The sequence below is a fragment of the Spermophilus citellus genome (genome assembly GCF_964194105.1).
Source record: "Spermophilus citellus genome assembly, contig: SCAFFOLD_196, whole genome shotgun sequence".
NCBI classification, from domain to species: Eukaryota; Metazoa; Chordata; class Mammalia; order Rodentia; family Sciuridae; genus Spermophilus; species Spermophilus citellus.
In genome coordinates this window covers 181,413-191,849 of record NW_027673166.1, presented here as the reverse complement: position 1 = coordinate 191,849, position 10,437 = coordinate 181,413, and the positions used below count along the sequence as shown (strand labels likewise).

At 57.1% G+C, this 10,437-nt stretch overlaps 2 protein-coding genes across 2 annotated transcripts; both read right to left on the bottom strand.

The window, feature by feature from the left end:
• Positions 1–70: 70 nt before the first annotated feature.
• On the bottom strand, positions 71–3,324 carry LOC308640032 (bublin coiled-coil protein-like). Its single transcript, XM_081312095.1, has 2 exons — positions 3,164–3,324; positions 71–501 (listed from the first exon to the last, which is right to left on the bottom strand). The coding sequence occupies exons 1-2, from the start codon at positions 3,240–3,242 to the stop codon at positions 329–331; spliced, it is 252 nt and encodes an 83-aa protein (XP_081168221.1). The 5' UTR covers positions 3,243–3,324; the 3' UTR covers positions 71–328.
• A 2,926-nt stretch (positions 3,325–6,250) lies between these two features.
• LOC308640037 (neutrophil gelatinase-associated lipocalin-like) lies at positions 6,251–9,916 on the bottom strand. Its single transcript, XM_081312097.1, has 6 exons — positions 9,685–9,916; positions 9,022–9,158; positions 7,843–7,922; positions 7,526–7,645; positions 7,200–7,301; positions 6,251–6,580 (listed from the first exon to the last, which is right to left on the bottom strand). The coding sequence occupies exons 1-6, from the start codon at positions 9,820–9,822 to the stop codon at positions 6,561–6,563; spliced, it is 597 nt and encodes a 198-aa protein (XP_081168223.1). The 5' UTR covers positions 9,823–9,916; the 3' UTR covers positions 6,251–6,560.
• Positions 9,917–10,437: the final 521 nt, after the last annotated feature.

Genomic DNA, 10,437 nt, shown 5'->3' with positions numbered 1-10,437 from the left:
GACCACCCCACTCCCCTCCAGTGGCCACTGGAGTCCTCATCCCAGCACACAGAGAAGAGGGGCACAGTGGTATGGGGGACCCGTTTAATGTGGACCCTTGGTCCTGGGAGGAGTGGAGGACTCAGGAGCTGGGCAGGCAGGCAAGTGGTGGGGTTGCAGGTCCCCACTTGGCCCCAGGAAGGATGCTGGGCAGTGGGGGCTGGCCCAGTGACAGACCCACCAGGAGACCCAAAGGCCAGACCGTGAGAAGGTGTCTAAGCCAGGTGGTGAGTGCTCGGCTGGTCTGGCCCAGAGAGGCAGGGCTGGGGCCTGGCGGGGCGCGTGCAGCCTAGAGGCTGGCATCACCAGGGGTCTCCCCGAGCTGCTGCTGGAACTCAAGGTGCGTCTGCCGGTTGGACTCCAGCAGCTCCTGAAGGCGGGCATGGAGGTGGTCGTTCTTCTCCTCCAGGTGGTCTAGACAGGAGTTGATCTGGTCCAACATGGAGTTGATGGCCGCATACTCTTGGAAGAAGGGGGAAAACAGCCAAGTTCCTGTGTTTCCTCAGCACTCACACCCCACTGTCCCCCAGCTGACTCCAAAAGGGCTTGGGGCAAGTCCCTACTTCTGAGCCTCAGTGTCACTATCTGGAAATGGGTAGACAGCCCGAAAGAGGCTTTGAAGAGATAAAACCTTAGCGCAACAACTTTCTTTCTAGGGTTAGGGTGGTCGCAGGGCAGTCAGCCCGTGTCCTGCCTGGGAGCTCCTGCCCGGTACCAAGCATCCTTTACCCTTCCTTCAGCAGCTGCCTAGAGCCCACATTCCTGATTAGAGCAACCAACGCCTCTGTCCCAGGCAGGCCCTATTCTCTAGCCCTTCCCTGTCTCCCTCTGCCTTCAGGACAAAACACCCAGTGGACTCTCCCAGGCTCTGGAATGGGGCCCAGCCCCTGCTCCTCTCTCTAGCCCCGTCTCCCAAGTCTTCTCCTATCCTCTCACCTCAAGCCCTTTGAATGTGCTGTGCCCCTGTCTGGGGTGTGTGGGTTCCTCCTGTCTTCCTATCCTCTTCTCCCTGATGAGTCCCACTCACCCTTGAAGACTCAGTATGGATGACACCACAGGGACTCTTCCCAGTGTCCCAGACCAGATCAGTCCTCTGTCCTGATCCCCCAGCCTGCCTCTGCTCACTTCCATGGCCTCCCCTCAGGACTGACTGCTGTGATTATTTTGTGTGGTGGGTGTCGCCCACTCAAATAAAGCTCCTTGAGAGGTGACTGGTCTTGTGTTTGCTGTTGTCTTCCCAGTGCCCTCACTGACAAAGTGGGCGTTCGTTGAATGAATGAGTGAGTGAGTGGAAGAAGCTCTGATCCCACCTCTGCCTTTGCTCAACTGTCTCTGTCACCTACAATGCTTCAGCCTCAACAACCCTTCAAGGACCAGCTCAAAATGCAGCCTCCCAGATGTCTTCCCTAGTCTCCACTAGAACCTGGCACTCACTCCTCTACTGCCACTCTTGACTGGCCTCTCTGCAACACAGTGTCCCTGAGGACCCAAGGTCTGGGCCTGTGCCCACTGCGGGACCCAGTTCTGAGCCAGCCCATGACTCAGATGCACTCAGCTGCCAGTCTGGGACCAGAGGAGAAGCGGCTGGTGGTGATGGAAAAGGCCAGGGCCCAGGAGGTCTGGACTGGGGGTGCAAATGTTCATGCATTCTTGCAAATGGGCACCCCTCAGAGACAAAGAGTCCTGGGAATCTGCTGATCTTAAAGTCCATTCCACTCATGGTACAGATGGGGAAATGGAAGCCTCAGAAGAAAGGAACCAGCCAAGGGTCGTACAGCTGGTTGGTGACCACTGAAGCTCTGACTTGGGGATCAGGGCCCTTGGGTCTGAGTTCCAGCTCTCTGGGTTACTGCAGTCACTACAGTTCCCTTCTGGAAAAGGGGCTAAGAAACAAGTTTTCAAATGTATCAAGAGCTCAGCCACAAGAGTGCTTGTATAGCATGCATGAGGTCCTGGGTCTGACTCCCCCTGCAGAGCACACACAAAAAAAGCTCAGATAGGGTCTGGCCACAGGCAGTCATTACCATAAATATTTTGCACTGTGTCAGAGACAAACTGGAAAAAGGAATGGGGGAGGTGGGTGTCTCCACACCACTCCAGGCCAGCTATCTGTATCAAGGGTACTTAGAAGTCTTTCAGGACTTGGCTTCTCCCCACTGTCCTGTGAATCTGCCAACATTCACTTAAATGTAATCTCTGGGAGGCCCTTCCTGATGCCCCCAACAGGGCTACCAGCAGTAACCACACTGTTTGGTCAACAGTGCAAGCCTAGTAGCCCAATGCTTGTCCCCTAAGTGAAAGGCCTTGTACCTTTGTTAAAAGAAGACCCTAGGTGATTAAAATGTTCTAAGCTATTGTGATCAATGCACAACTATGTGAATATACTAAAATCCTAAAACTGTACAGTATGTGAATTATAGCTCAATAAAGCTGTTAACAGAAACAAAAAGCATAATCCATCCTTACCCCACATTTACAAAATCATGTTAATACACCAATCCTTACTACACTAAAGAAAACGACCATACTAACCACTTACTGAATGAATACCTGCCTTCTGGAAAGCGCTAAGCATTTTCCATTCAATTTTTCCTTTACTCCTGACCCATCTCAATGCAGGCGACACTGAATCATTATTCTTACATTATAGAGGGGGAAACAGCCCTGGACTGATGATTCTTCGGCCCTCCCACAGTGCTCTGCACACAACAGGATGCTCTGGAGGCAGGTTACCCCAGCAAAGCCAGATGGCTGGGGGTCCTGACTCAGCAAAGCCCCAATGAGTTGCTCCGGTAGAGCCAAACTCGCCAAACTCGGCCCCGCCCCCGGGGGCGAAGGAAGTGGCTGGAGCAAATTCCAAATGGGCGAGCCCCTCAAGTTGCCTCCGTTTCCCCATCTGTAAAACGGGGCTGGTTGCCCACGGTTCCCCCAATGCTGCGGTTCCCAGGGATCCGTTCATGGTGCTCGCCCTGCACCTCCGAGCCGGCGCCTGTAGTTCGGGATTCACCCAGGGACGGTGGGGCGGGCTCTTCTGACCCTTCAAAGCCCCGTCCCCGACCGGTGCCCGCTCCCAGGAGGGCACCCCTGGAAAAGCAAAGGCCGTCCCTGCAGCCCCCTGGATCACCTGCTTCCCCGAAGCCATCCTCCTCGCCTTCCGCGCCCGCCTCCACCGGCATGCCCAGGTCCCCGTTGGGGCCGGACATTGCGGGCTTGGGCGCCGCTGGGGCCGCGCGAGGAAGGAACACGGCGGCGGTCCGCCTCCAGCGGGCGACGGGCAGAAAGTAGGAGCAGCTGGTAGAACGCGGGGCCGGAAGGGTGGAACGCAGCTGCGGATGGCGGCCGGGCCCCGCCCTGGGGCGGAGCCACGCGGCCCGAACTCCACCCCGCCCCGCCCCGCAGGCAGATTCCGCCCCTCGACCCAGGCCCCGCCGGCGCCCCGCCTCACAGTCGAGCTCCGCCCACTGCCCGCTGGGCGGGGCCTGCTGCCCGCGGGGAAGCCCTGGCGGTGGAGGTCCGGGCTCGCGGCGAGGGCCTGCGAGCCCGAGCGAGCCCCGTAGAGGGGCGGGGCAGTGTGGGACCCCCCACTACGCCCCATCCTGCTGCTTCTGCCCTCAGACACGGAGTTTCCGAGGCCTCCTGTGACTTCGGGAAATTCCTGTTCGCAATCCCCCAGAGTCATGGAGGGTCCACCTCCTGCCCTTCACCCAGTCCCTGCGGAAACGACCCACACCCCTGTTCTGTCCTGGGCCTCCCGGTCTTCGGCATTTCTCTTCGGGCTCTCAATAATTACATCTTGTGCGTCGAAACCAGTATGGGCTCCAGCTCTGGACCAGAGGTAGACACAGTCCCGTTTCAAGAAGAGCCGCATAACTGGGGCAGTGGTGGGGAGGAGTGGGAGACTCCTCCTGATTGTGGCCCCCAGGACTTGTCATGTTCATAAGGAAAAGGTTTGCTGCCCACCTCCTGCAGAAAGTCATCGGGCCAGCAAGTGTCGCTCCTGCATTGGACCCAGAGATGTGCCCTGGCCAAGAGTCCAACTGAGCTGTAAGCCCATGTTCCAAGGGAGATGGGCTCACTTCTACTCCTGCAGCTGTAGTGGCCAGGAGGACCTATGGCTACTGCAGCCTGGTCCTGGTCTCATGCTGGATGTCCCAGATGGTGACATTGGGTGGAAAACTCTCCTATCCCTGAAGCCACCTTCACCATTTCACCTGAGGTAAGGGGAGGTGTAGTGAATGCTGCTATATGGGCCACCACTAACTTGTACTTAGCCGTCCTGCCTTCTTCTCCCAGAAACCAGGCTGAGTGGCAGTGGGGTCCACAGAATCAGTACCCAGAGAAGTTCAGAGGTCTTTCATTCCGACCAGTTGGTCCTCCTTGATAGAAGAGGAAGACCAGAGACAGGGATTTGTCTTTCTCTTTGAAGAAAAAGGAAGGAGCCCTAGCCAAGGATTGCACCTGGGCAGCTCTGGCTGCAAAGAGCAGGGAAGTGGATTCTTCCGAGCGCGGGAGGGAACAGCCCTGCTCACACTCTGCTTTTATCCCAGTGAAACCAAGACAAACCTTGTCCTCAGAACTAAACCAGAAGGCACAAAGCCAACAGTTTGTGGCAATTTGTTACAGTGGTAATAGGAAACTCATGCCTCCAGTGACCCAGGAGGGGCCTGAGAGTGTATCCTGAAAGGCCCAGCAGGAGCAGGGGACAATGGGAAGTTACCTCACTTGGGCCAAGGTAAGGAACTGGAGTCCAGAGGTTAGGCGTGCCACATGCAGATTCAGTCTCCTCAGCCAGCTAGAGAGCTTTGGCCAGTAGCCCCCCAGGTACCCTTCTCTGCCAGAAGCCATTCTAGACTTGGGCACAGTTCTCATCCCTCATTAGAAGCCCAGCCTATACCAACCTGGTCTGTTCAAGGAGTCTGGCCCAGACTTGTGACACAATCTGTGGACCTGTCCTGCTTCCTGGGGAGCCAAGGCTGGGTTAATCATCACTCCATAGCTTCCTACCCCCAGCCAGGACAAGGTTTGTCTTGGTTTCACTGTGTGTCTGTGGGTGGGCAGCCTGGCTTCCTTCAGAGTCCCACCCACTCAGGCCTCTGACCATGCATGGGGAGAAGAGAGGCAGGAAGGGTATGTTCTTGTATATGATGCGGACGTGGAGAGGCTACATCTGTGACAAGTGAGGAGACAGGGGCTTGTCAGGCCTGGCTCAGGCCCAGCCATATGATGGGTGCCAGTCTGGGGCCTTAAGCCTACTCCTAGTAGGCAGGATCCCTGGCAGCTTATCCCCTCTTTGCCTCAACTCACCCTCCTGAGGCTTCAGAATGTCCCCTCAGGTGGCTGGAGGTCATAGGGTGTGTGGGGGTGAGGGGCAGCCCTCTAAACTGGGTCAGCATGAACACAGTCCCCACCTATGAGTCTGGCAGGGGTCCAGGGTTATACCCTTACTCACCCTCTGCCTGGAATTGCCCTCAAACTAGGTAGGATGCACCCATCCCTTCTTCTGTGCACCCCTGTCCTGGATGCAGCCTCCATAATCCACAGGGGCCTGGTGAGTCAGGATAGATGCATCTTACAACCATTCCAGGCCCCTTCAGCTCCCTGGCCCTATTGTGGCCAGTGCTGTGAGGCCTGTTACCAATGATTTAGTATGGGCATGAGGTGTGGTGCCATCAGTGCTTCTGTTGGCTCAGGCAGCCCTTGTGAGCAAGGGCTTGTGAAGGCTGTGCTTCTCTGTAGGTGACGAGGCATGCCCAATCAAAGCAGGAATAAGCCCAGTTTTGGGGGGGGTGGGTACCAAGGATTGAACCCAAGGTGCTTAACCACTGGGCCACATCACCAGCTCTTTTTTTGTATTTTATTTAGAGACAAGGTCTCGCCAAGTTGCTTAAGGTCTTGAAAGTTGCTGAGGCTGGCTTTGAACTTGTAATCTTCCAATCTTCCAACCTCAGTCTCCCAAGCCACTGGGATTACAGGCATGTACCACTGTTCCTGGCTAAGCCCGATTTTGTTCTATGGAAGAGGACTCAGGGCGGTTGGCAGGGATGATAATGGTGGGAGGGAGAGGCATGAGTTCTAAAGTCTTCCCTTTATGTGGTCTCTCTGTAACCCTAACTTCAGGTTGGGTTCTGGAGACTCCATCCCTGGATTCATGCTGGTGTGAGGCCACACTTTGCCCTCCCTCCCACCAGGGTTCAGGGAGCACAGACTCGGGGACTGGTGGCATGGGTTTATTTAGCAGACAAGGAGGGCTTTATCAGAGGCTTTCAGGGCAGTACTGTACCATGAGAAGGGTCTCCCAGCTCTGAACCTGGCATTGTGGCTGGTGGGGCAGTCAGGTAACACAGCAGAGATTACAGAAAGGACAGGGGTTGGAAAGCAGGAGGCACTTGAGAGAGGACATCAAAGTGAAGATAGCTGTGTTTCCAGGAACAGCGAGAGGAGCAAAGGTAGGCCTGAGACCTCCTTCCCTCTGCACCCCGGCCTCCTGTAGACCCCCCCGAGCAGACATCCTCACGGCTGGTTCAGTTGTCAATGCACTGATCTGTGGGGGAGAAAGTCCATGTTTGTGTGTGCACGTGTGATATCTCTCTGACTGCCAAGGACCCCTGCACTACCCCTGGGCCACCTCAGGCCCACTCTGGCCCAGCTGCAGAAGATCTGGTGATTCAGGGTTGGGGCAGTAGGAGGACCCAAGATGGGGCTAAAGGTGTAAGAGAAAGGCCTGGGGTGGGATGCCCCTAGGGACTGGGCCTCATGACTGCTCAGGCCTCCTGTTCACCTGCTGAACCTGGCAACCCCTTAGCCCATGGCCCAGAGTGGCCTGGCTGGAAGAGGCCACTTGAAATACAGGACATCTCTTAAGTCCCTCCCTGGGGGGGAGGGGGAGATGGCCCAAGATAGCAAGGCCCAGGGTATGCAGAGGAGGTGGCCCAGGACAAGGAGTGTGGGGAGGAGGTGGCTCAGGAAAGTGATCTGAGGAAACATGGGCCTGGGCCTGAAATTCTCCTCTGGGAAGTCCCCACCTAAACTGACAGGGGGGAGTGCTTGAGGCTGGGACTCCACAGACCCCAGGAAGGGGTTGGATCTTCCTGAACCTAAAGTGGCTCCCAAGGCCTAGAAAGTCCCCGTGTCCCCTTCCCTTCACCCTAGCTGGCTGTTACCTATGCGGACAGGGAAGATGATGTGGTCATCAGTGATGCCCAGAGATTTGGCAAGGCGGATGAACCTCTCCTTCGGTTTAGAGGTCAGCTCCTTGGTTCTCCCTGTGACCAAGATGGCCAGTGAGTGGCCAACAGGAAGACACTGCATAAATATTGTTGAGCTAATGAACAAGACCCAAACCCTTTTCCATGGAGGGTGTGCAGAAAGACCTCTTCCCTGAGGGGTGTTGGAGCTGGAGAAGACTTTGAGGTCTAAGGGAATGGGATCCCCTGCCCCAGGGCGTGACCAGGATCTGGGTCCCAGAGGGGATTGGGTGAGGACCCACCATAGAGGGTGATCTTGAAGTATTCCCTGTTTTCAGAAACTTTCTTGAAGTACACCATGGCAAACTGGTTGTAGTTGGTGGCTGCCACCTGCACAATGTAACTCTGTATTTTGGGATAACCTGTAGGTATAGACAGCAAAGGATGGACCCTACCCTGGCCAGGGGGAGGGGGCTGTCCCCTTTCTCCTCAACTGCTCATGGGCTTTTCCCCACAGGGGAGCATCCATGTGGAGGGGCAGGGAGGACCCTTCCAGGAGGACACTGCACCCTGGAACCCCAACCCCAAGGCCCCATCTCAGGACCCACTCAGGACTCACTGCTAATGTTTCCCAGGGTGAACCGGCCAGGTGGGGAAGTTGGGACAAAAGTTCTGGTCCAGTGGTCACAGCCCTGGTCCCTGTGGGAGAGAGATGGGGGTTCAGCATGGAGATGATGCAACTTGATCTCCCAGGCTAACTGAGGAGGGACCAGGGATGCAGCAGAATTCTGATGTCTCAGGTCAAGTTCCACTATGGCAGGAGTCCCCACCCTGCCCAGCTCAGATGGACCTGGGCCTTCCACTCAGAGCCTATATGTCCCTGCCTGGTCTGCTGCAAGGAGCCACTTGACCCTGCTCAGACATTCCTTCAGCTGCCCCTGTCCCTCCTCCAGCTGAGAATGGACACAGTCTCCACACAGTCCCCTGCCCCAGGTACTTACCCCCTGCTCTAGGCCAGCACTCCCCTAGCTCTTGGGCCAAACCTGCCCCATTCCCTGAGTCCCACCCTGCCTTCTGGAACCCCAGAGCTGAGCTCCACAAACCAGCCTTTCTTCTGCCCCTTGTTCCTCAGATGCTCCAGCTCCAATCCCCCCTGTCACCATAGTCAGAAATCCGGAGCTGATGGTACGCCCTGCTCCCTGTTCCAAGCCCCAACCTCCCACCTTGACCGCACCCTCACTGCTCTCCCCACCTCTCTGGAGCACCCCACTATTTCTTCCCTGCTGCCGCTGAGCTCTGATTCTGGCCCTTGTGGGGAGACACCCCTCCCAGGCAGTCCCAGGGTGTATCAGGCAGTCCCAGGCATAAGGTGAGGTGCCCCAGAAACTAGCTGAGAGTGCTCCCCTCCCCTTGGCTGCTCACCAGCCCCCTGCTGGGGTGGCCAAGCAGGTGGCTTGTGGTTCCTGAGGCACAGTTCTGACTCAGGGCCCACACATCTCCATCTGAGGCAGCGTGGGTCCTTGACAGTCACCTCCCTAGAGGCCCTGGACGGAGGCCCTGGTGGGGTCCCAGCTGAGTTCAGTTTCTCTCCTCCCACTTTTAACACTACTTTCTCCGTCTTGTTTCCACTGATGGTGTGTGTCTCTCCCTCCCGCCCTCCATGCATGTCTGTCCTGAGCAGCGAGGGCGACGGAGGGGGAGAGTCAGTGTGGGAGCCATGAAGAGCCCCTCAGCCCCACTTGGCCCTTGGCTGTGACATCAGTCCGCCTCTCAGCCCCCTGGGAGGTCATAGCCTCACCTGAGCAGAGTAGAGGTGACATTGTAGCTGTGGTCCTCCTTCAGGTCGTAGGTGGTCCTGTACATCTTAAACTGGCCCTGTTCTTCTCTCTGAACTGCATTTCCTGCCAGGCCTACCACATACCATTTTCCCTGGAACTGCAAGGAGTTGATGATGGGCAGATCAGGGATGGCCTGGGAGCCACCCCTCGCTCTCTGTCCCTTCCGGCACCTCTGGGCAGCCCATCTAGGAACCAAGAGTCCCCCTGACTGGGCAGCAAGGCCCTGGGCTGGGTCTGCTCTGAGAAGCCCACAGGAGCTCGGGGCCTCCAGGACCCAGAGGGATCCCTGAGAGAGGAATTAGCCCTGAGTTGGCAGGGACAGCGTGGCCCTGGACAAGAGACTCTCAGTTTCCCCATCTGTGCAGAGGGACACATGTCCCCACCTTGCATGGACAGTGGGAATTATGGGAGACTCGATGTGAACCTGGAAAGATCTGTCTAGACAACCCTGGGTGGGGAGGAGATGGGTGGACTAGCATGGCTTCCTCCGGGAGCCCAGGTGCAGGGCATGCTGCAGCCCCTCCCGCCCACCCCACCCAGCACTGCCCTGAACGGTTCAGCTCTCCTCCCTCTGTGCCTGCCTCCTTGGGCCCTCCCTGCGGCTGCTCCTCCAGGCTCCTTACCTGGGCATCCTGAAAGCCCTGCTGCAGGGGGACCCTGCTGAGACGTGGGGCTGGGATCAGGTTTGGAGCAGAATCCTGGGCCTGGGTCTGCAGGGCTCCCAGCAGGGTGAAGCCCAGATACAGGAGAACTAGGGGCATGATTTCAGGGCAGCCGAACCTGGCAGGTGTTGAAGAAAGAAGCAGAGAGAACAAGGAACCCAGCCTGGGGGAACCATTTATGGGCCACTGGCTGCTGCTCCCCACAGGGTGGGGTAACATTGCCTTTGCCAAATCCAGGAAGAGTGAGGTAATTACCAGAAACTCCTGTGGAAATGCTTGGCAAGGTTCCTGCCCCTTCCTCCCTCTGGTCAGGATTATGCAAATGGGGGGAAGGAAGGCCAGCAAGGAAGGGGGACAGGAGGGACATTCCCAGGAGGCCACAGTCTGGCAGGGACAAGGGTTCCCTCTGGGCATTCTTTGTGCCCTCTCCCTTTATGTGACTGGCCCTGTCTGAGGTCAGAGCTCCGATCTGGACAAGCTGTCATCTCTGACCCCCAGGAGCCTCAGCCTACCTAGTGTCCAGGGAGGGCTGTGGGTGGCTCTGCCCTTTCCCTGCACCTGCTGGAAGGGAGAAGGTCCCTTTCCATAGCCCTGTGATGCTTTCTGTTCCTTGTGAGGGTCAGGGGAGTGCAGGGCAGTGGGACAGAGACACTTTAGACAGAGAAGGATGAGGCTCCTGCTGAGCCCTCTGAGCCCAGACCCTGGCCCCTCGCA